The 26,491-nt window shown below is 43.0% G+C and overlaps 1 protein-coding gene across 1 annotated transcript in view; it reads left to right on the top strand.

Moving 5' to 3' along the window:
* Positions 1-26,491, top strand: part of LOC126282040 (bumetanide-sensitive sodium-(potassium)-chloride cotransporter) — a 308,227-nt gene that overhangs the window by 150,357 nt on the left and 131,379 nt on the right. The window contains exon 3 of the mRNA XM_049981454.1: positions 9,915-10,089. Coding sequence (XP_049837411.1) covers positions 9,915-10,089 — 175 coding nt within the window. The remainder of the gene's footprint in view (positions 1-9,914; positions 10,090-26,491) is intronic.

The raw sequence follows: 26,491 nt of genomic DNA, 5'->3' as shown, positions 1-26,491 counted from the left end.
GTGTCAATAGATGTGGACGGATGGAGGATAGCAACAATGGACAGAATACAGTGCAGGAGGAAACTTGTAGAAGCGTGCGGTCCACTGGGCCTGATCACGTAGTAGTAGTAGTGATGTCCATCTCTACAACACTAGGAGAAAGAATAACATTGTATCACCGATTATTAAAGTTGACAGTGGCTCATAAAAAGAGTTCAGTATCCATCAATAATTTCTGGTCATTTACCCATTAACATAAAATGTCTGAACGTACCAAGTGAGTTTCAAATTTAATCGAAGATAAATTCCTCACTATAGTTCCTTCTACTTCACAGACGATTTTTTGTTTAAAACTGATAGCCTGTAAAAAAAAAGGGAAATAAAAGAAGGAAAACGAGTTTTTAAGTGTAGCTGCATGAACAAGTTTGAAAAACGCATACTTTCGTTAATGCTCAAAGTAATCTGCTATACATATTCCGTAAACTGACTCATTTCACATCATTTCGAGAAGAAAATAGTTCAGATGATAGATGGGAAATGTAACAAATTCCTAAGAGCACATGTTCCGAAAGGTCAATAAAAATACCACTCGACCCACCATATACGTCATCTGATGAAAACTATGCAGACATCTTTAAGTGGACATTCGTATTGGGTGTGTCCACCACCTTTATAACAGTTTGAACTCTGCTGTGGACCCTTTCAGTGATGTGTCTAAACGGTTGCGGAGAAACGGCAACCCATTCTTTCTCAAGAGTCAGAACCAGAGTAGGTAGTGATTTTGGACGCTAGAGTCTGAAGCGAAGTACGCATTCAAACTCAAGCCAAAGGTCTTCCACTGGGTTCAGGACAGGCCTCTAGGCAGATCAGTCCATTTCAGGAATTTTATTGTCCACAAAACCTTGCCAAATAGATGCTGTTTTATGACTGATACGTGAGGCTTACAATGAAGTGCTCCACCATTGTGTACAATTCTTTTTAACTTCTTACGCACAGTCACTGTGCTAGCAGGACTCCTGCTAGCACTTTAAAACTCACGAGTGATTCCTTCCACTGATTTCATGAGATTTTTTACAACCACTCTTCGCAATGCTGGACGATCCCTCTCTGTCAGTAAATGGTGTCTACCTGGTCTCGGATTTGGCTATGGCTGTTGCTTCGCGTTCCCACGTGACAGTCGCATCACCAACCGTCAATTTTGGTAGCTTTAAAAGGGAAGAAATGTTCAGCAGCAATTTGATACTCATGTGATATCCAATGACTAATCCCCGTTCGAAGACAATGAGCTCTCCAGACCCATCCATTCCGGCGCCCCGCGCCTCTACTGATGATACAATAGTTCCCGCCTCCTTTGGTACAGGTGGGGGTCCGCCTCTCGTGACATCTAGAGACCAATTCCGCTTTATGTAGGAGTGTATGAATAATATTGATCGGATACTACACTCATGCCCATAAAATAAGGATAATGCTGATACATGGTGAAACAACGCTCTAGTGGGTGGTTTGCGGGTTTAAATCACCTCGAGGTATGGCCATGAGGTGCATTTGACCTGCTGTCGTCGCACGGTGGCGCTAGCAGCAAATTCACATACGCAGAGATGTGTTGGTGCATGTGAGAGTACGGTGCAGTGAGTAAGTGTGCAGACGTTTCCAGACGTGCTAATGGTGACTGTGTATTGTAAATGCCTCAAAGAACACATATTGATGACATTATGAGGGGTGGAATAGTAGGGCGACTGGAGGCTGGTCAAACACAGCAGGTCGAAGCACGGGTCCTCCATGTGTCACAAAGTGTGATCGCAAGATTATGCCAACGATTCCAGCAGACAGGAAACGTGTCCAGGCGCTACAGTACGGGACGTCCACCGAGTAAAACACCACAAGAAGACCGATATCTCACCACCAGTGCCCGCAGATGGCCACGGACTATTGCAGGTTGCCTTGCTCGGAACTTTACCACAGCCACTGGAGCAGTTGTCTCCAGACACACAATCTACAGACGACTGAACAGACATGGTTTATTCACCCGGAAACCTGCAAGGTGCATTCCACTGACCCCTGGTCACAGGAGAGCCCGTAAAGCCTGAGGCCTGGTGTCAGGAACACAGTACATGGTCATCGGAACAGTGCTCCCAGGTTATGTTCACGGGCGAGTCAAGGTATAGTCTGAACAGTGATTGTCGCCGGGTTTTCATCTGGCGTCAACCAGGAACCAAATATCAACCCCTAAATGTCCTTGAAAGGGACCTATATGGAGGTGTTGGTTTGATGGCGTAGGGTGGGATTGGTGCACGTACACCCCTGCATGTCTTTTGACAGAGGAACTATAACAGTTCAGGTGTATCGGGACGTTATTTTGCACCAGTATGTCCGCCTTTTCAGGGGTGCAGTGGGTCTCACCTTCCTCCTGATAGGTGATAACGCATGGCCCCACCGAGCTGCCATCGTGCATTACATATAAGGTAATAGCCCATTCACTCGTAAGATGGACCTTTAGGGCACAGAAAGTTACAATCTTGTGCAATGATAAATGTGTAATAACAGAAGGAAAGTCCAAGCTTGTAAGGCCGAAGTTTGACCACGAACGGTGGAACCGACTGAGAGAAATAATACTTCGAGCAAAGACGTGGCTCTGTTTGCAACCCCACGTCGAGTAGACCAACAAAATGTGAACCGAAGAGAAACACCCGAGCTCAGGCGAAGTCCACCGCTCGTAAGCCAAAAGGGAACCCCTGCCCTTCGGTTGGCAGCTGCCTCAGCTCACTGAAACGCAGACCACACCCGACAACAGAAGGCAGAAAACGTTACTTAACCTTAAGATTGATCAGTAAATTGACTCTATAAAATCAAGGCTAAACGAAGACTACTTTGATTAGGAAGTGCTTCCTTTAAGTGAAACAGTACTTGATAAACAAACACTAAGAGTGGGAAATGATCTGGCTCACGAGAACCGGCACTCACTACAACTTAATGACACAAATCTACAAATACGTCAATATTATGCAGAAGCAGAGCACACGCTTAGTAGGAGGCCTCAAATAAAATCGAACAAGCATCACATCACACGTCGTGCAACGTCTTACTGTACCAAGAGCGATCACAATCACAGTTAACTAAGCGCTCTTAGTAATTAGCGTACTTAACTGGGTGTCTAGATTCTGGGGCGATTTTGCGAAGATGTCAGGTCATCACTTCGCAAGGCCGTAACAGTGTGTCCCTCTAAGGAAGCAGGCACATCCACAGCTCATGAAGTTGCCGGAGAATGCACAGCGCCGGCCAACTCCCGCCGACTCCAATACAACCACGTGACAACCGCCGCCCGGCCTCAGGAACGCCGTCTTCGCTTCTGTCCGCCAACCAATCACCGACTCGCTCACCGCCGCCTTCCGTTCTCAAGTGTTGTCTCCTCCCTTACTCTCGGTCGGCACTCCCTTATATCTCGAGCCGGCCCAAGTCCAAAGACAAACCTCTGCACTAGAAAATCGATCGTACTTATGTTACTACTGGTGCCAGTTCCGCCACGACTCACCCCCGTCAGTGTATTTTGTCAGCTTTCTCACCGTTTTCATGTGCCACTATGGCTTACGCCCTGCGTAGTTAAATAGCGCAGATACCCAGATTCTTTTCCCGATCTTATTTTGCAAAAGTTTTGGGATGGCGTCCATTGAACCCCTCTGTTATCAGTTAACGAGCTGCTTAAACTGGTGGTTAAAACGCTTGTTTCGTCACACGCCATCAGAAAATGCCATACCATAGGCGTCACTGTTACAGCCAGCGGAAGTGGCGCAAACGCCCGTGTGAGTCGGTGGAACTCGAAACACAAATGTGGTGGCAGCTGCATCGATTCCAAAACCTGCTGACCCCGCTATCTAGTTGCTCTTAGGACCATACAGTAACGAAAGTCGCATTTAGATCTGCACAAACGCCACTTGATCCCACGTTCGCTTTCACGAGTACCGGTTTGCCAGCAAAATAGAAAGATTGGTGCTCTTAACAGCTTTGGGACATTAGCTGTCTCGTGAGCCTACCACAATGTCAATCTGCAATGCAGTGCGATGAGTTGCAGTCTCCACTTCTGGTCATAGCGATTCGTACGACGATGTGGTCTTTGGAAACGGAGGTTCGTATTGGACATGGACGAGAGAGAAATCATTTCCAAGAGTACACCCCAATAGTCATCTTTGGTGATCGACGATAAACATATTCGATGTGTATTTGATTGGATAACGCGACCTCTAGAGGCTGTTATCACATCTACATCTACAAACATACTCCGCAAGCCATCATACGGTGTACGACGGAGTGTGCCATACGGTGTATGACGGAGGGTGCCTTGCTCCACTGCTATTTGTACCGTACCCTTTGCTATTCGACTCGCAAACAGAACGAGTGGAGAACGACTGTCTAGATACTTCCTTACCAGTCCTGATTTCTGTTATATTGGCTTCGTGGTTCTTATGCGGGATGTATTTTGCTGACATTGGGATCGTCCGGCAGTCTGTCACAAATACCAGTCCTCTGTACTTTTAGTTATTGCAGTGTCTGTATTTTAGTTTCTGTGTAGGTCGATGCAAGTGGTCTTCTGACATGAATGCGTGTCTGAAGAGCGCTTGCATCGACCTACACAGACTCTAAAATACAAACACCGCAATAACTGTATTTCATGCGAAAGGAAAGGCAAACTGACGAGTAAAACACTGTCTCCCGGGTCCAGGAATCACATAACGTGCGGGCTGTATGGGATGAGAGACTAGGATACATGGAACGGTGTTGGAAGCGTGCTCAGATACCCGATGTTAAGACGACTCCTCGCGATAAACGGGAAATCCAGGTTCGACTCCCGGTCCGGCTCAAATTTTCCTGTGTTTCTAGTAATGTGATGTATAATCGTGTTCGCAAATCGCAAATACAGTTCATGTATGCCTCTGTACTTTCTCAATACTGTATCGCAAAAAAACATCGTGTTCTCATTTCAATTCACGGAGCATTTCTGTAATAACCGCCTGTGAACGATTCTGCCAGCTGTTAAGTAAGTGTTCTAGCGATGACGAGCTGAATGCCATTTTTGTTACTATTATAAAATGAAGTAAGGAAGACCTATCGTCTTGTCTGGCCACTGAACTCAAATAATAACGCTGATACAGCAAAGCACAACTTGGTAGTGTATCAGGTTGTATTTATTTTTTAATGGGTCGCTTAACGGAGAAAGTACAAGGGCAAGTTGAGGAGTTTAGAATAGATATCAACTCTACCTTTAACATAATCTTATTTGCTCTTGAGTTTCACATAGGTTAATAAAAATTTATCAAAGAACAAGAATAATTGTCCGAGTATATCTGGCGTCTCTTCTTTCAGACGGAATTAAATCAGTACCCACTAGCAGTTAATGTCATTAATTCCTTTGTATTTTGTTTCGTAATGGATGCGGAGTCAAAAAGGAGTCTCTTCTTTCGGACATGTCCGATCACTTCAGTGCAGATGCACACCACACTCGAACTCGTAGGGGAATCGGCGAAATGCTGCGTGTAGTGAGGATAATGGACAAGCGGGACTACGCCACTTGTGTGTGGATAAGTTGAGACTTTGGATCTGACGAGAGGCGTACTAGGGAAAGCCGTGCAGTTGTGGTGACCACTGTCCACAGATGGCACAATCGTCAGCGCATCTGTCTTACTAAGCAGGAGATGCGGGTTAGAATGTCAGTCTGGCACAAATTTTCATTTTTCCCATTTGATTTAAATCAGAGCCCACTAGTAACTAATGTCATTAATTCATGTGTGTCAAGAATAATTCCTTTACGAGGTTACACTAACAAAAGATCACACTGTGAGAGTTCCAAATGACTGGAAGGTGGCACGGAAAGGAAGCATCAGGATGTCCTTATCTATACAGCTTACAGATACAAGATTAAATAAACAGAATAGAAATCGGAGTTAATTAAGGAACTCTTCTTGTGTAACCAGTAAAGCGAAAAGTGAGGTGCTCAGATTACGCATTGTGCAAGTGCAGACTGCGAATTTGGATCTCCTCAATATCAGCAGATGTACCAAGCAGCCCCAAGATGGTGGTCAGCTCCCGACGTCTCAGACTGTCTCTTCCTGAATACCCAAAACAATTACTTTCCCCGTCCCAACTTACAACCTTTAAAAAATTCAACATGTAGGGAACGACTTCAGGTTATTGATGGATAAGAAATGTAACAAAGTTTACACAAAATTGGGGAAAGGACGGAAAAATTCCAACTTTTGCAAACAAAAGGCACATTTTATCACAGGACTGAATCAGTGTTACCTGGATTAGTCAATCCATGTGCGTCATGGGCTAGGTGTCACGACGCTATCTCATTGGATGAACCACATTTTTTGAAAGATATGGAACTGACACTCACACGATAGCTAAGCGGTAATGCGGTATCTGGCCTTTGCAGTTAGCGCAGAAAGGTAAAAATGTACTCCAATTATTCAGAAGGGTTGGCAAGGTGACCTGCAGCGTTCACTGTACAGCACATGAACAGGGGACAGCTGATTTCATACAAAAGCAGCAGCGCGGGCCAAATCCTGGCTTCTCCGAAGATTGCTCGCCTCCCCAGGAAGGTGTACTTCATCTAATGAGATTCATAAACAGCTTTCTGCCGACAAAGGAGACATGAGACCGCGCCAGGACTCACCTGAATCGATAGGAGAGGACATAGCTCCCTCGCCATGCAGACATTTCCAGTGCACACATTGTAACTGTGTAGTAGTGGCCAGTCACACACATTGTCAAATCTGACAGAATACCTCTGAATAGCTTTAATCGAGTCTTATGAACATCACAAACACTCGAACGGATTTCAAGAAAGGGTCGCACAAATGTTCTCTATATGGGCTCATTTATAAATCAATTACACTTTCCCAAAAATCTCCCAGTAATCTGAAGTCGACCATTTACCTTCTCTACAACCCACCTCAACTTGTTACAAATCAAGTGTCTTTGCAACACGCATATCTCACATTTTTCCACATTGAGAGCAAGCTCGTGTTCATCAGACCAAATATAAATTCCATCTAGTTCATCTTGACTCCTCCTACAGTCACTCAACGACGATACTTTTTTAAAAAGTGGTTCAAATGGCTCTGAGCACTATGGGACTTAACGTCTGAGGTCATCAGTCCCCTAGAACGTAGAACTACTTAAACCTAACTAACCTAAGGACATCACACGCACCCATGCCCGAGGCAGGATTCGAACCTGCGACCGTAACGTTCTGGTGGTTCTATACTGAAGCGCCTAGAACCGCTCGGCCACACCGGCCGGCGACGATACTTTCTCATACCCTTCAATGTCATAAACAGTGGCAGATTGTTGCTTTCCCTGTCAGGTCGGTTACGGTATGTGTATAGAAAGCAAAAGACGTCCTACTAAAGTTTCCTGGGGTGCGTCCTCACGATATCTTTGTATGCGACGAACATTCGACGTCCATGACACAAAAAGCCTTTGACCCGTTCACGTATCCGAGAACCTATTTCGTAAAGGTCGGACCTTCGTTAGCAGTCTGCAATGTGGCGCTGTTTGAGACGTTTTCCAGATATTTAGGGCCATGGAATTTGCTTGTTGCCTTTCAGTCTTGATTCGCAGGATGACGTGCGACAAGTGGGTAATCTGAATCTCACACGAGTGAAGCTTTCTTAATCCGCGCTGGTTTGTGGACAGAAATTCCTCTCTGTCGAGGAAATTTATTATACACTCTAAGACCGCCCAGTACATCTTCTGATAAGTGTTTCACGTTTCCGGACTGGAATCTCCTTGAATGGAGTAGAATTGTCGTCAGTAATGAGGTCCACTTCGAATGGCCAGCGGAGACCTGTCTGAAGACGCCCCGGATTGCGGTGGAATACCAATAGGACCATCGCCCGCCATACCGCCTGACAAACAGGTGTGACCACCTGAGGTGACGTTTCTTTTTATGGCAGAACCCTTTTGGTTGTCCGTCGCACCCTTACATCGTAATGACACGTCGACGATATTATACGCCTCGTTTTGTTGCCCTTCGTGGCAAGCCTTCCTGGGCTTACATTTCCTCAGCATAATGCCCGCTCACCTGTGAGTGTTTCTACTGCTTGTCTTCGTGTTTACAAAAATCTACCTTCGCCCACGATGTTCCCTGATCTCTCCGCAATTGAGATCTTTTGGGTCATTATGGGCAGGGCCTTTCAACCAGCTCGTAATTTTGACGATCTGACGCCCCAGTTGCACAGAATTTGACACTGTATCCCTTAGATGGGCACCCAACAACTATACCAAACAATGCCAAGCCGATTAACTACTTACATAATGGTCAGAGATAGACCAATGCGTTATTGATTTACTCAATTTGTGAAGTTCTAAACTCTTAAATAAATCATCAATATTTTTTCTGAAATTGTAATAATTTGTCTGTACATTTACATCACACCTAAGGATTTCCGTCCAATTCGGGTAAATCCTTTGTTTTTTCTTCTCTCTTTTTTCATAGAACGAGGGTGAGTGAAATGAAAACCTTAAATTTGTAATAACAAATCGAAATTTCGCGCCGTTATCCTGTAAGTTGGTAAGCGTGCTATAAACAGCGTGCTGAATGGCCTGTAGGTGGCAGTATAGTGCAGATGTACACATACCGTCGCACTATCAGTATAAACATGGCCACCCAACTTGCGACTTGCACCAGGGTAGAAAGGCGCTCAGTTATTCGGTTTTTGCCTAGTGAAGGTGTGAAACCTGTTGAAATTCATCGACGAATGGAGGTTCAGTACGGTGATGCATGTTTGTCACAGCAGCAAATCTACGAATGGAGTAGGAAGTTGGAAAATGGTGTGACTTCAGTGGAAAATGCTCCTCGCCCAGGTCGGGCACAACGAGTTGTGACTCCACAGAACACTGCAGCAGTTGAAGCCATAGTGAAAGAAAACCGCCGAGTGATACTGAATGACACTGCAGCATGTTTACAGATTAGTCATGGGTCAGCATTGCACTTTTTGCATGATGTGCTCCAGTTTCAAAAAGTGTCTGTAAGGTGGGTGCCACGGCAGATGACTCCTGAAATGAGAAAACGACGTGTTGCTGCATTATCGTCCCCATGCCAATGGGATGGGAAAGACCGTAACTAATATCTGTATCTAACTTCGTTGAGGTAAGTCCAGGGTTTTAGGATGAACTTTTCGCCATAGCTTTGCTCAAGTACACATACACCAAATATATTTGACATGTATTTAACACACATCACATGTATTTGTACACATACATCACCTGTATCTCTGGCGAATTTCGCCCTGCACTTTCATTTTCAAGCTTTTAACGAGAAAGTGATGGCATTCTTGTATGAATCGTTACTGGGGACGAAACCTGGGTTCACTTCCACCATTCGGAAACGAAGAGAGCGAGCAAATGAATGGCGCCATTCCTCATCACCAAGTGACTTCCATATGTTTGGACCACTCAAAGACGCAATGGGAGGAGAGAAGTTCCGTTCTGATGAAGAGGTACACCACACGGGGCATTAGTGGTTGCGCGGACTACCAAAGGAATTTTTTCTAAGGGAATTTACGCACTCTGTAAGCGCTGGAGGACTTGCATTGAGTGTGGGGCAGATTACATTGAAAAGTGATAACAGCTTTGTGCCACTTGTGCACAATAAATAATATTTTAAAAATATTTAAGGTTTTCATTTGACTCACCCTCGTATATTTTTTTCGAACTCAAGAATTCTGCAGCTCACCAACGTTAAGGGGATGTCCGTCTGTAATTTTTGTGCGTCCTTTCTTTTACCTTTCTTTTTTATATATGGGAGTTAACTGCGCTTTTTTCCAGTCACTTTTAGCTTAAGCTGGGAGTGATGACAGCGAATGATCAGTAATTTGGAGCATGTCTCCGTGCTGTGGAGCGCATTAACGCCACGTGTGCTGATGTCTTGTCCGCAGGAGGGAGATGGTGGCCTTCCTGTTGGAGACCCGGACCTGGAGCCGGCGCGGCCTCCGGAACACCACGGCGTCAAGCTGGGCTGGATCCAGGGCGTGCTCATCCCCTGCCTGCTCAACATCTGGGGCGTCATGCTCTTCCTGCGCCTCTCCTGGGTGGTCGCGCAAGCTGGCATTGGTGAGCGCCTCCCTCAGACTGCGTACCATCACATCTTAAACATATTTTAATTGTGAAAGGCTGGCGCTCTCTCTCTGTCTCTCTCTCTCTCTCTGTCTCTGTCTCTCTCTCTCTCTCTCTCTCTCTCTCTCTGTCTCTCTCGTGTATGTATGTGTGTGTGTGTGTGTGTGTGTGTGTGTGTGTGTGTGTGTGTGTGTGTGTGTGTTTGGTACTCCTTCACGCTCAAATCGCTGGACGAATTCTTATTAAATCTGTAATGGAGATAACTTATACCCTATATTAACATACAGGCAGGGGTAAAATACAGGGAGCGAAAGGCTATTTACAATTTGTACAGAAACCAGATGGCAGACCGAGCGAGGTGGCGCAGTTGTTAGCACACTGGACTCGCATTCGGAAGGACGACGATTCAATCCTGTCTCCAGCTATCCTGATTTAGGTTTTCCGTGATTTCCCTAAATCGCTTCAGGCAAATGCCGGGATGGTTCCTTTGAAAGGGCACGGCCGATTTCCTTCCCCATCCTTCCCTCACCCGAGCTTGCGCTCCGTCTCTAATGACCTCGTTGTCGACGGGACGTTAAACACTAACTCCTCCTCCTCCATATGGAAGTTATAAGAGTCGAGGCCCATGAAAGGGAAGCAGCGGTTGGGAAGGGAGTGAGGCAGGGTTGTAGCGTGTCCCCAATGTTATTCAATCTGTATATTGAGCAAGCAATAAAGGAAACAAAAGAAAAATTCGGACTAGGCATTAAAGTCCAGGGAGAAGAAATAAAAACTTTGAGGTTCGCCGATGACATTGTAATTCTGTCACAGACAGAAAAAGGACTTGGAAGAGCAGCTGAACGGAATGGACAGTGTCTCGAAAGGAGGATATAAGATGAACATCAACAAAAGCAAAACGAGAACAATGGAATGTAGTCGAATTAAGTCGGGTGATGCTGAGGGAATTAGATTAGGAAATGAGACACTTAAAGTAGTAAAAGAGTTTTGCTATTTGGGGAGCAAAATAACTGATGATGGTCGAAGTAGAGAGGATATAAAATGTAGACTGGCAATGGCAAGGAAAGCGTTTCTGAAGAAGAGAAATTTGTTAACATCGAATATAGATTTAAGTGTCAGGAAGTCGTTTCTGAAAGTATTTGTATGGAGTTTAGCCATGTATGGAAGTGAAAAATGGACGATAAATAGTTTGGTCAAGAAGAGAATAGAAGCTTTCGAAATGTGGTGCTACAGAAGAATGCTGAAGATTAGATGGGTAGATCACATAACTAATGAGGAAGTATTGAATAGAATTGGGGAGAAGAGAAGTTTGTGGCACAACTTGACTAGAAGAAGGGATCGGTTGGTAGGACATGTTTTGAGGCATCAAGGGATCACAAATTTAGCATTGGAGGTCAGCGTGGAGGGTAAAAATCGTAGAGGGAACTCAAGAGATGAATACACTAAGCAGATTCAGAAGGATGTAGGTTTCAGTAAATACTGGGAGATGAAGAAGCTTGTACAGGATAGAGTAGCATGGAGAGCTGCATCAAACCAGTCTCAGGACTGAAGACAACAACAACACAGCAACAAACGTTACACATAATATCGAACCTATACAAAAATTGTTCTCTCCGACAACGCCCACAAAGTGATAAGAGGAAAAAAGTTTATCACTTACTGCAGTTTCGTTGTTCAGGCAGTAAAACGGTCACATTAAGCATGACGTTTTCATTTGTTACTTCTTTACCACTAACTGTATTTTCAGACATTATTCACATATATCACTGGATGTACCTGCAAAATTATATCATTTTACAACACGAAAGTTCAGGAGATCATAAACATTGAGCTGCGTGAAAATGAAAGTGCAGTGCGAAATTCGCTATAGATACAGGTGATATATGTGTACAAAATAAATGTGATGTGTGTTAAATACATGTGAAATATATATTTGGTGTATGTGTACTTGAGCAAAGCTATGGCGAAAAGTTCATCCTAAAACCCTGGACGTACCTCAACGAAGTTTGATACAGATATTAGTTACGATCTTTCCCATCCCATTGGCATGGGGATGATAACGCAGAGAGAGAAGGGCTTAGGAGGAAATGGACAGACAGAAGGTGCGGAGGAGGTGAGCAGAGATGGGGGCAGTAAGAGATGGGCAGAGAGGTTGGGAGGAAGAGTTCAACGGGTAGGGGGGGGGGGGAGGGAGGAGGAGCGGATAGAGAGAGGGGGAAGGAGGAGATGGACAACGAGAGAGGGAAGGAGGAAATGAACTTTGGTCCACGAAAGCACTTATTCTCTCTCCGCCGAGGATCCGCTGTAGACAGCCGGGCAGCTAGCCAATTATCACTAGGTTTCCGCGTTCCGTAATGTGTAAACTTCCGTTATATTTGAGCGTTCTGTAGTTTTTTACGTGCGCGAACCTGCGATTGACAGATTTCTGTGGTATTCTGTGTGTTCTGTCAGTTTTCTCATAGTGGCTGAAACACCTGAATGGGGCCAAATACGAGTATATTCACAGATAGGCAAGGGACCTTATTTCTAACGTGTAAGTGAGGCAGATAAAGGTGAGTTGGTCTGTGGCGTTGTCAAGTTGCAGTAACGCACTGCAGCGGCGTGTGGCAATGATACTGGTTTATTTAAAGCAGAGTTGACAACGCGGGATTCCTTGTGAGCTGCGTAACCAGAGGCCATTATCGCTGTCGCGCCCTGTAAGAGAGGACTGATATGAACATATACCCGGCACTGTTTAACGCAAGTAGCACCGCAGGACGCAGCTAGTGTATTCATCTATGAGCCATGAAGAGTGATGTCAAAGTGACGACATCTGTCACGCCTCACATAAGAGTAGCGGTTATTATTCTGTGGTAGAGTGGATTCTCTTGGTAAACCAAACCCATCTATCTTCGGGGAGGACTGAAGGGTGACAGGGGGGGGGGGGGGGGGGGAAGGGGGGAATTTCAATTCAATAAACTCAGTGACACACTGATCACCATGCAATAGTATCAGAATAAAACTGAAGGATGACGTCACCGTCTTTTCTTTTTTTATGTTAGATCGTAACTGACTGATGCCGGCTGTTGCATCCCACTGCTTCCGTTCCGGTATAAAATACTAGTGCACTACCTCTTCAGTAGCTGATGCCAGATACTAATTTAGCTCTCAGTGCCTTCTTCGTTTACCGAGCGTGGTGGCGTAGTGGTTAGCACACTGGACTCGCACTCGGGAGGACGACAGTTCAATCCCGCGTCCGGCCATCCTGATTTAGGTTTTCCGTGATTTCCCTAAATCGTTTCAGACAATTACCGGGATGTTTCCTTTGACAGGGCACGGCCGACGTCCTTCCCCATCCTTCTCGAATCCGATGAGACCGATGACCTCGCTGTTTGGTCTCTTCCACCAAATCAACACAGCCTTCTTCGTTTCGTTTACAGTTATTGTCGTGCTTAGCTGCAAATTTAAACTTATCTAAAGCCTCACAAATAAACAAAAACTAAACGAAGCCACAGTAGCTTAAGGGTGTTAAAGCGTGAAGCCTTCAACAAATACAAAAGTAAATCTCTAGCTGCCAACTTCACGGAAAATCCTAAGAAGTTTCTGTTGTTATGTTAAATCAGTAAACGGATCGAAGCCATCTGTCGAGGCACTCTGTGACCAGAATGAGACTGAAACAGACAATGACACAGAAAAAGCGGAAATACTAAATGTCTTTTTCCAAAAGTGTTTCACAGAGGAAGACCACACTGCAATTAATCCTCTAACTCGTCGCACGAACGACAAGATGACACACATGGAAAAAAGCGACTAATGGGTCGTAAAGCAACTGAAATCGTTCAACAGAGGAAAGGCTACTGGACCTGACGACATACCGACACGATTGAACACAGAGTTTGGGAAAAATGTGGCCTCTTCTGTAGCAACAGCGTACTGTAGGTCTCTTGAAGAGTGACGTGTTCCCAATGATTGGAAAAGAAACGCAGGTAATACTCATTTGCAAGAAGTGTCGTCGAACAGACGCACAAAACTGTAGACTTATGTCTCTGGCGCCGGTCTGCTGTAAAATTTTGGTACATGTTTTATGCTCGCGTATTGCGACATTTCAGGAGACCAAAATCTCCTCTGTAGGAACTAACATGGGTTCCGAAAACAGTGATCTTCTGAAACACAGGTCACTATGCTCATCCGTGAGACAAAGAAACCATTAAATAGGCGCCTAGTTAGATACCGTGTTCTCCGACATCTAAAACGCGTTTGATACAGCTCCGCACTGCCGCCCAATGAACGAGATGTCGAGTGATTATAATCAAAGTGCAGCTACTGATGTAGGTTCAGTGGGGGTTGTAATTATCATCCAGCAGCGAAGCTTGGCGGACATGAAATTATCTAACCAAAATTGTTTCCTTTTTAATTAGTGAAATTATCAAAGATAAAATTGTTGCAAATTAATTATTCATCAAGCCTGCATCTCACTGCGTCTGCGAACTAGTTTCATTCACTCCTCCGTTTTGCCAGTAACAAACATGTATGTATTTGACTCAGCAAACAAGTTGAAGAAAATAATGCCGTTTGTGCAATGGCATTAAGATGGTACTGAAAAATTATATTTTGCCCCTGATGTTTACTTAATAAAATTATTTCCTGCCTTGAATAATGCCAGTTGTGAAATTGCATAAAATTATTTATTTGAAGTAACTTTGCTCTGATAACTTTAGTTATACGAAAATCGATTTCAAACCACGAACTGCACATGTATAGTGCATAGAGGCCTCATTTTCTTTACGTTCTTTCATTGGTGGGTAACTACTTGACTACTCATTTTCACATTCAGAACAAGCAAAGGATGTGGAGTATGATTCAGGCTGTTAGATTTAAACACAATGTTGATCTCTCTCTCTCTCTCTCTCTCTCTCTCTCTCTCTCTCTCTCTCTATATATATATATATATATATATATATATATATATATATATATATATACCCGTTGTATGGTATCAATACATATCAATACATGATACTACAGATAGCCATATTGTTAACTCGAGTATGGCCATCAGACCATCATGCAAATAGTATACAGCACAAAATTTGCACCTGGTGGCCACAATTGGATGTGATTTGTTTTCCATTGTAAATCAGTTCTGCATTTATACATTAGCATGTCTGAAAGGTATGTGCTAAGGTCTGATCAGGGTAGATCCAGAAAACAATATATATATATATATATATATATATATATATATATATATATATATATATATATATATATATATTGTAAAATTTTTTTGTAAGAGCGATTCGTGATACATAAATGTTGGAAATGGTAGTTTTTGTGTATGACTTGAAATTTTAACAATATATATGTTGTTAAAATTTCAACAATATATATATTGTTAAAATTTCAAGTCATACACAAAAACTACCATTTCCAACATTTATGTAGCACGAATTGCTCTTACAAAAAAATTTTACAGTATATATATATATATATATATATATATATATATATATATATATATATATATTGTTTCCTGGATCTACCCTGATCAGACCTTAGCACATACCTTTCAGACATGCTAATGTATTAATGCAGAACCGATTTACAATGGAAAACAAATCACATCCAATTATGGCCACCAGGTGCAAATTTTGTGCTGTATACTATTTGCATGATGGTATGATGGCCATACTCGAGTTAACAATATGGCTATCTGTGGTATCATGTATTGATATGTACTGATACCATACAACATTGTGTTTAGATCTAACAGCCTGAATCATACTCCACATCCTTTGCTTGTTCTGAATGTGAAAATGAATAGTATATTTTAACAATATATATATATATATATATATATATATATATATATATATATATATATTGGTAAAATTTCAAGTCATACACAAAAACTACCATTTCCAACATATTTGTAGCACGAATCGCTCTTACAAAAAATTTTACAAAACGCTTACTGCGTCAAACCTTGGACATACAAATCCTAACTCTGAACAGAATCTAACAAAAACCCGTTTTGAAATCATTACATAGCTTCTCCCATTAACATGCTAAAGTTTGCTCACAGTATCGCAATTCCAACCTTATAGCTGTCACCACACGTCTGCTTCCTCCGGGCACCTAGCTGCGACTCCCGAGTTTTTTAATGCGCGCGCCCTGCTCTCTTAACCATCAAAGATCCTCCTACTCAAAGATATTATGCTCATTCCACCTTGCGGTTGGCAACTACCGACTTTATTTTCTGGATCTACCTTGATCAGACCTTAGCACATACCTTTCAGACATGCTAATGTATTAATGCAGAACCGATTTACAATGGAAAACAAATAACATCCAATTGTGGCCACCAGGTGCAAATTTTGTGCTGTATACTATTTGCATGATGGTATGATGGCCACATTGTCATTTGAGAAACTGTAACTCGAGTTAACAATATGGATATCTGTGGTATCATGTATCGATACCATACAACGGGTGTCTGAGCAACAGAATTGCAAATTTCTGTCTGACGCCGATAGCAGTCGCGTGGTTCCTGGCAGACCAAATCGTGTGCGCCCACTGAGCCACACTCCAGCAGCTCGGTATCTAGAGCGGCCTATGCCGCCACAGTGTAGGAGTGCCGACGACAGCGACTCGCCACACACGCACTTGGATCCACTCCGCAAAATGATGCTGCACAGACGCCGCCTGCTCGCGGTTCCATCTTCATCGTTCGAGCTTTAGTGTAGAGAGGCCATTGTGATACTTGGTTTCAGTTTCTTGCTGTACTATTTGTACTGAGTCTTAGTACATTTGGAGAAGTAGAAATTAAATAACTTTTCTGTTTGCTGTGTTACTCGTTCACTAATCATTTCTGCTTCTGTCGAGCTTTCCTACAACTCTCTTTTCCATTGCGTACAAAGTCATACACAAAAATATCGAGAAGCGAGACAGTAACATGTTAGTGGAACTGTTTTTTGAGAACGGCACCAATTACTGTGCTGCATTGAGCGAGTATCACGGACTTAAAAGTCTAAGGTGAAGCCAAATGTCGTTAAATAGTTAAAGAAGATGATAATGAAGACACAGGACAGCTTGGGTGGCATCTGGAAGAAAGACATTATATCTCGGTGACAGTTATTGGCGAGGTTGATGTTGCTGTAACTGACCATGCAGCATGTGCCCTGGGTAATGCTAGCGCTCTGGCAGTGCCACGAGAATTGTCCATCCCAAGTTAACGCTATGAAAGGTTTTGCAGTCTATAGTACACTGGTACCAGGCGGCGCAGCAACTGAAAATTCATCACCCACAGCAACGGCCTGAAGTTTTTCTGCGGTTTCTGGCACAGATCGACTTTGACGACATGTTGACAGGCAATATTCTATGGAGTGACGAGGCACACTTTACACTACAGGATGCAGTGAATACACAGAACTGCCGAATTTGGAGTACTGTTAAGGGGAGCCGGAGGTGCCTATGCTGCCCATGTTAAAATCACTAAGTTTGAGGAACATTTATGAATAAACTACCAAATAGAAAAATTTGATTTTTTTACATATAGAGTGGTTTAGTATTGCAGTTATGACAGAGGGATTTTGGAGTATCTTTTCTAGTTTCCTTCCAATTATTTTTTTTATTAATGACCCAAACATGTTTATAAATAATTGCTTTATAATTAAACTGAATTGAAACTACTGAACATATTGCCAAATGCCTGTGTTACAATGTAAGTTTGACCACTAGGAGTGCTGTATAAAAATTTCATTTCGCTAGCTTGAGTGGATTTTGAGAAAATGTTCCTTATATTCGAAAAATTCTAATTTACGGGAAATGGCTATCAAAGTTTCTCAACACATTCCTGCACTATAGGGTGGATTATCAGGGTCTTCTTCTTCACCCTCCAAAAGCTTCCTCTTCTGTCTTCTTTTCTGGCCTGTTGTTCCATCATACTTCAAATGCCTTTCTCTTCTTTCTGCTCCTCTTATCCATTCTTTGTCAATATTTCTTAGCGCTCGTACAGTGTTCACTCCAGCTGTAAATCCTAATACCTTCAGAACTTCACACTTCACACTGTTCCCTTGGTTGTAGGTTGCTATTGCATCATAAATGCCAAAGTGCAGTGTTTTCATGCTTACAAACACCCTTTTAGGAATCACTTTCCAAGTCAAATTGTTTACACTCTCATTAGGATTCTGTGTCTTTCTGTGTAGACATTAGTGTAACAATTCTGGCTGTGCTAAGTCATGAAAAATTGGTTTTATTGCATTTATCACACCTGATGGCAAACCATGTTTGTGATCATAGACCTTTTTTGCATTATATTTGCACCAGGAATCTTTTGGGCGCAGGCTGTATTGAGGGTATTCATTGGAAGAGGCAGTATGAAGCAACAATGCCCACACTGCTTTTCGCATGTCACTAACATTACTAGTATTTTGCCTTATAGCATACCCACAGTATCTCTGTAGACGTTCAACCACCTCATCAGTAAGCCTGCCTCTCCCTCCTATTGTCTTTCCATCACTAAGCTTACTTGAACCTAAAGTTTGTTTGAGCCTTTGCACCAGGAATCATTTGGGCGCAGCCTGTGTTAAGGGTATTCATCGGAAGAGGAAGTATGAAGGAACAATGCTCACACTTTTGCACATGCCCAATGCATTCCAACTTTTCAACTACAAATTCATTTCCATATGGTTTCAGTTCCTCTATAGTTTTGAAACCTTTGGAGTCACCATCCCCAAGGTAGTATTTGTACCTAACGTTTTATCTGGGAACTGAATGTTCAAAAATTTGTTTCACTCCATCCACTTCCATTGCTCCACTTGATCCACTAAAATTTGCCTCACAGGTTCCACTGTGCTCTCCTTTCATTTTATTTTTGCACCTACAATGTTTTGATAATATTGCAACATCTATCACTTTTGCACTATCACCACAAGTAGCAGTTACAACCCCATTCAGGGATTTATGACCTCTCTTTTGCCAGGAACCATCTAATGTCACTACCGAATCCCTAGAACCACCGTTCATTTCTACAGATTCCTCCACTGCTTCCTTCATGGTTTTCAAAGCCACATCTTCAACGGAGGATCCTACCAGTTCACAGTAGTACCCAAATTTGCTTGGAGGCAAAGGCAAGTTCATAATACCACAAAACAGTTTACCAGCAGCAGACCCTTTTCCAATGGATCGAAGAGCATACACATGTCGAACATTCACATCAAACACTCTAGGTCGTCCATTTTCACCAAAGAGACTGGCATGTGAATTGTGGAAAGTCACTTGATACTTGCAACATGCACAGATTCTATTCATCTCACAAGCTAAACAAAAGTGCTTTGTTATATCTAGTCCCACTCCTACACTTGAACACATTTTGCACAGAACACTTTCTTTCAGCACAGAAGATAATAATCCAATATTCAGTACTTCGTTAATATCATCACTGCCACTAACATATTCATGAAATCTGTCACTTCCACCAGTCAGCTTCTTGCTAGAAGATGTCACAGGGCTATGGCCGGCCATGCGTTGCTTAGTAGAAGAACGCACTGTTTCAGTAATTGTAGTATCGCAACTTGGTATTAGTGTTGCTTTTCTTTTCCTTACGTTCTCCCTCTTCTTATATACACGGTTTCTAAAACGTGGCATCGTAACCAGAACAACGCTTTACACAAGAAGTATAATACTAGCAACAACAGGCGCAACACTGAACTAATTCGAAACAGTAAGCAGCAAAGAGACGATGTTTCGCGCTCTTAGCGCTTCATTTGTCACAGAAAACAATGTAGCCAACCCTTGCACACTCGCTGTATGCGTAACATAAGACGCTGTATGTGTAACATGCCGAGAAAATCCCAAGCAGTTCGCCAGGAAGTCACGAGAGGGTGTTAGATGCATTCAGCGGCCGCCCATTTCCTCTGCAGGCGTGGGGGAAAATGGTAATAACTCCACTTCTAGGTCGAGTAGAACAATAATTCAAAGTTTACATTAAAGACGAATGTTCCAATTAATTTTCAGTACCAAAAAAAGAAAATCGTAATTTTTTGGATTTGACCACCTCCGGCTCCCCCTAAACCGCGAGTTGACCAAGAAGAGCCACTGCACTCGTCTTATGTGACTATGTGATGTGGATTCAGAAGAACCTTTCCTCTCGGTCTGTTTTTCTTTGAAGAAAATACACCCAGAGGGTGTCTGCCGTTACGTCTGCCCGTTATCAAGACCTTCTTACACGGCATGTGATTGCTCCTTTAGAAGAGGGCAACTGTGTAGAAACCACCGTATTCATGCGTGATGAGGTATCATCTCACATGGCTCGCCTAGTGAGAGATCTGCTTCATACAACCAGAGGTTTGCCGGCCGTAGTGGCCGAGCGGTTCTAGGCGCTACAGTCTGGAACCGCGTGACCGCTACGGTCGCAGGTTCGAATCCTTCCTCTTGCATGGATGTGTGTGATTCCTTAGGTTAGTTAGGATTAAGTAGTTTTAAGTTCTAGGGGACTGATGGCCTCATATGTTAAGTCCCATAGTGCTCAGAGCCATTTGAGCCAACCAGAGGTTTTACAGATCTTCAAGATCGACTGATCTGAAACGATGCGACTTTTGGATCTCGGGATGTCTAAAAGAACGCATTTACCAGGAACACGTTCTGTTTCTACCTGATCTGAAGGCCAGCATTCAACATGTTGCTCAAGTTTCACTGGTGTGTTCATTGCAGTTAAAAGCTGTTTAAACGCAGATGAGATCGATACCGGGTCGGACTGTGAAATAGTCTGAATAAAGCTGTCAGTCAGACGAGGAGTGACCATTGTATTAGGATGTTTTATAGACCACCAGCATCCGCATAAACGTCGTAGAACGTTTCAGGGAAAGTCTTGAGTACATAGGAAATAAATATCCGAATTATCCATTACTTATAGGTGCAGACTTTAATCTGGCATCTATTGACTGGGAAAATTACACGTTTATCACAGGGGTCAGAAGCAAACACTTGTGTGAAGTTACTCTAGGAACGCTCTCAACATTCGACCTTGAGCAATTATTGCTTAGAAAACCAGCTCGAAATGGGAACATATTAGATACCTTCGCGACAAACAGATCTGATCTTTATGAGGAAGTTAATCTAGAAGAAGGTATTAGCGACCATAATGTCATTGTGTCTTCTATGTCAGTGGAATTTGAAAAAAAACAGCAAAGAAACAGCGTAGAGTTTTATTGTTCGGAAAAGCAAATAAAAGTGTCATTAATGAATATCTTCATAGTCAGCTCCAAGCATTCACTGCAGGACACAAAGATATTGAGAATCTTTGGTCGGAATTTAAAGGTATAGTCCACCACGTGCTAGAGAAGTATGTGCCTAGCAAAAATATAGGGGAGGGAAAGGATCCACCTTGGTCAAACAAACACATTCAGAAGTTGCTGAGAAAGCAGAGAATTTTGCACAGTCGTTTTAAATGTAGTCACTGCCCCGCTGACAAACAGAAATTGTGCATAATGAAAGCAGCTGTCAAAAGAACAATGAGAGATTCTTTTAACGAATTTGAAAGCAATATTTCATCTGCAGATTCTAAAAATAACCCAAAAAAATCTTGGTCGTAAGTAAAATCTATGAACGCTACAAATAATTCAATACCTTCTCTCGCTGACAATACGGGTAATGCAACGGATGGTGATAAACAAAGGCCGAAATTCTAAACCTAGCTTTCAAAAACTCCTTTACGATAGAGGACTGCAGCACCATTCCCCCTTTTAACTGTCGAACAAACGCAAGGATGGCTGACATAGTGTTTAGTGTATCTGGGATCGTAAAATAGTTAAGATCCTTAGACGCCAGGAACCATCTTGTCGAGATGGTATCACCGTAAGATTTCATGTTGACTACGCTACAAGTATATCACCATTCTTACCCATCATCTATCGGAGATCATTGGAACAGCGGAAAGTTCCTCAGGGTAGAAAATCGGATGCACATAATTACCGGCCAATTTCACTGACATCGATTTGTTGTAGAATCGTGGAACATATTTTGTGTTCTGACATAATGACTTTTCTAGACTCTGGGAAGATCATCTGCAGAAACCAGTACTGTTTTAGGAAACAGCGCTCATGCGTGACACAACTGGCGCTTTTTGTGCATGATATACAACAGGCTCTCAGGTTGATGTCATATATCTTGACTTTCGAAAGGCATTCGACTCAGTTCCGCACTGTCGCTTGCACCAAAAAGTGCGCGCTTACGGTCTATCAAATGACATATGCAGTTGGATAGAAAGTTTTCTAACAGACAGGGAGCAGTATGTCGTCCTGAACGGGGTGACTTCAACAGAAACGAGCGTAACTTCAGGTGTGCCCCTGGACAGCGTAATAGGTCCGCTGCTTTTTTACGATTTACATAATCGAACTGGTTGATAGTATGAACAGCGGCATTATACTGTTTGTCGATCATGCTGTAGTCTACAGGAAAGTTGTGAACAAATCAGTTAGTATTTGGAGAAAATAAATGCTTGGTATAATGACTGGCAGTTACCTCTCAATATTAGTAAGTGCAACCTACTTAGTATAACAATGCGAAAATCCCCATTAATGTACGAGTACAAAATAAATGCCCAGTCTTTGGAAGCGGTAACATCAGTCAAGTATCTGGGTGTGACTATTCGAAATGATCTCAAATGGAATGATCAGATTACACAAGTAACTGGCAAGGCGAACTCTAGATTGCGATTTATTGTTAGAATCCTGAAGTCATGCAGTCCTTCAACAAAGGAAATAGTTTACAATGCTTTAGTTCGTCTAGTCTTAGAGTATTGTTCGTCTGTATGGGACCCTTACCAGTTGGGTCTGATTCAAGAGATTGAGAAGGTTCAAAGAAGAGCGGCAATATTCGTGACTGGTACATTTAGCCTTCGCGAGAGCGTTACAAATCTCATAGAAAGTTTGAGGTGGGACACACTTGCAGACAGACGACGTGCTAAATGCTAGGGGCTGCTCACTAAATTCCGAAATCCGATCTTCGCCTAGGATACAGAGCATATATTATGACCGCCAACTTGCAAATCTCGCAACGATCACCTTTCAAAGATAAGGGAAATTAGAGCACGTACTGCAGCGTTCAGACCGTCCTTTTTTCTCTCGTGCGGTCCGCGAGGGGAACAGAGGGGGAAATATGACTTTGGCACGAATTGTGCCCTCCGCCACACACCACTTGGTGGCTAGCGGTATATATATCCAGATGTAGATGTAGAACTGCTGAGAGAAACTGTTGATAAAATCGTTTTCCGCATGCAGCATCTCGTCGACGTATCCGGTGCTCATATTGAACCAGTTGTCTAACCGGGGCTTGATAAAATCAACGTGATACCTTTCCCACTTTTTTATGTTTTCTGCCAATGTCCCTTTCCTAAGCCATTACATATGTAAACATTTATATACGTCTTCCTCGCATTCACAGCCCCAAATTTGCACCGGTGGCCAAATTTTGAACTGATTTTCTTTCCAGCGTAAATTTGTTCCGCATTAACACCTAAAATATCTACCAAGTATCGCTGCCATACGATAATTACAGCCCACATTGGACCTCTGTGAGTAGCTGAACTGTAATTACAACCAAACGGTACGAGTGTATGAAATATGGGATCAAAGTTTCTAGCATGCAGAACACACATGTCATTCTCAATGTATGTAAAACTATCTTGGAGCATGCCCCAGAGGAGTGTTGTAGGACCATTAATTTTCGAAATATATATGAATGACCTAATAGATAACGTCTAAAGCTCCACGAGGCTTTCCGCTGATAATGCCGTTGCACACAGGGAAGTCGTGACGCTAGATAATTGTAGCGAAATGCGAGAAGACCTGCACAGGACCGACCATTGGTGCAGGAGGTGTCAGTTGACTCTCAACAAACAAATGTAACGTTCGGATCTTCCTGGCAGATTAAAACTGTGTGCCGGACCGAGACTTGAACTCGTGACCTTTGACTTTCGCGAAACTTTATTCTGGAAATGTAACCAACTGCGAATGCATAAACAGCAATTTGCTTTATTGTATGATTACAAAATTGCAAAACAATCACTGGAAGTAGTTACTTCCATAAAATATGTTTGAGTATATGTACGGAGCAGTGTCTACAATGCGCACTCGTATATCCGTTATCTATATTCCCTGACAGGGGAAACATTTTAATTGAAAATCACTTGCCCGGTGGCGGCGGATAAATACGGTACTGCATTGCCTGTGTTTTCCACGAGAACGTCGACTTCGAAGGATGGACACACGGCATGTTCTATCCACTAATAGGTATCCGGATACTTTTGATCAGATAGCGTAAACTCAAGAGCAACTGAATTAGTCATAGTAAGTTTGTTGGAGGGAGTGGGAACGTGATGCTATAGCAAAGGGAATATCTCGTCCTGTGACGGGACTGATATCTCGTCAGAGACAGGGTGGTTGGGCGTATGTTACGGCGAACGTAATTGCCGGAAATTTTTGGAAACTTGTGGTAAGCTCTCATGGGACCAAACTGCTGAGGTCATCGGTCCCTAAGCTTACACACAATTTAATCTAACTTTAACTAACTTACGCTGAGGACGACACTCACATCCATGCCCGAGAGAGGACTCGAACCTCCGACGGAGGGACCCGCGCGGACCGTGACAAGATGCCCAAGACCGCGCGGCTACCCAGCGCGGTGTAATTGCTGTAAACAGGATTTGTAGGGGTGGTGGAGGGGAAGAATGTCCCGGGGCAGGCACCTAGTTATGACAGTAAACAAGGCAGGTTGTCGCTGATGTAAGATGCACCGATTATGCTGCACAGTTAGCAAGCGGTTGCGATAAATCAACCGAAAGGTAAATGAGCAGTCAGTTCTTCTTCGATGATAATCTAATAGGGGGAAATGGATAAATTGGGTCGCCTAATTGTATTCTTAATATCAAGGATTTTTTTCCTAAACTCTCATCCATGTGTCCATAAGTCAGTGTTAACGTAAAATGTGACGAATTTTGATTGACACCACATCTGTCCTAAGTTTTGCATTGCATCGTTTCACCAAAAACTGCGGAAAAACGAAGCATCAACTGGGATTAAATAACACATTGCGAAAGTTTAGTTTTCAACCGTATCTAGCTGCTTTTACCATTTAATTTCGTTTCAGCCTGCTAAATGATTCATTTAGACTTCGTCTAAAACATAATCATATCAATATTAACTATAGAAATAAAGCACTAAGTCCGGTGTTGAACAAGTTCATTCAAAAGTTGAGAAATTCACTTCTCGCATAAACGTATACCGCATCAATAATTGTGTGGACTGCCCCGTCCATTGCATACTGAAAGTCTCCAATATGAGAAAGATAAGTTATCTGTATCAAACTGCCCCGTCTTTTTCAAGCTCATCACACACTAAACACACGTCTTGTTCGGAATCAGCATCCAATATCACCTTGTTCACTGTTGTCACCCAAGTTGATCAGATCTACCTCTGATACACTGGACTCGCATTCGGGAGGACGACGGTTCAATCCCGTGTCCGGTCATCCTAATTTAGGTTTTCCGTGATTTCCCTAAATCGCTCCAGGCAAATGCCGGGATGGTTCCTTCGAAAGGGCACGGCCGACTTCCTTCCCCGTCCTTCCGTAATCCGCTGAGACCGATGACCTCGCAGTTTAGTCTCTTCCCCCAACCAACCAACCAACCATCTACCTCTGATACAGATTCAGATGACTGTTTGTTACTTTACAGTCTTCGCATTTGCTTTGAACTTCCGTTTCTCTTCACACCTGTTTGTGTGGAATACGCGTGAAAACTATCCATTGTTGGTTTTCCCTGTTTGTCTTTGTGCATCTGTTACTACATTTGACACAGTATTATTATAATAAAAGACGAATATAGAATACTGTGGGATTATATGGCGCACTCACGCCTAAGCCAAAACCAATAATCGATAGACAGATGTAAGTGGAACTACACTCTATTTTTTCGTCTTTAAAAATGAAATTATTCTTCCAACATGCGACGGATGAATTCATTAACATAGACATCATTCACTTCTAGCAAGGCCTTCGTGGTCGTGAAATTTCGAGGAAGAATGTCAAATGGTTCAAATGGCTCTGAGCACTATAGGACTTAACTGTTGTGGTCATCAGTCCCCTAGAACTTAGAACTACTTAAACTTAACTAACCTGAGGACATCTCACACATCCATGCCCGAGGCAGGATTCTAACTTGCGTCCGTAGCGGCCACGCGGTTCCAGACTGTAGCGCCTAGAACCGCACGGCCACTCCGGCCGGCGAATAATGTCCATCCTGCTACGGACTAATGGGACCTCCCAGATGGCGTGGTACAATAGTAGTACACGCGGAAAAAGAACATCTCATTAAGATCTTCATTGGCCACCGCATTTGGAACACTAAACCACTGGTCGTCAAACC

The sequence above is a fragment of the Schistocerca gregaria genome, chromosome 7 (genome assembly GCF_023897955.1).
Source record: "Schistocerca gregaria isolate iqSchGreg1 chromosome 7, iqSchGreg1.2, whole genome shotgun sequence".
NCBI classification, from domain to species: domain Eukaryota; kingdom Metazoa; phylum Arthropoda; class Insecta; order Orthoptera; family Acrididae; genus Schistocerca; species Schistocerca gregaria.
This window is presented reverse-complemented; position numbering and strand designations above follow the sequence as displayed.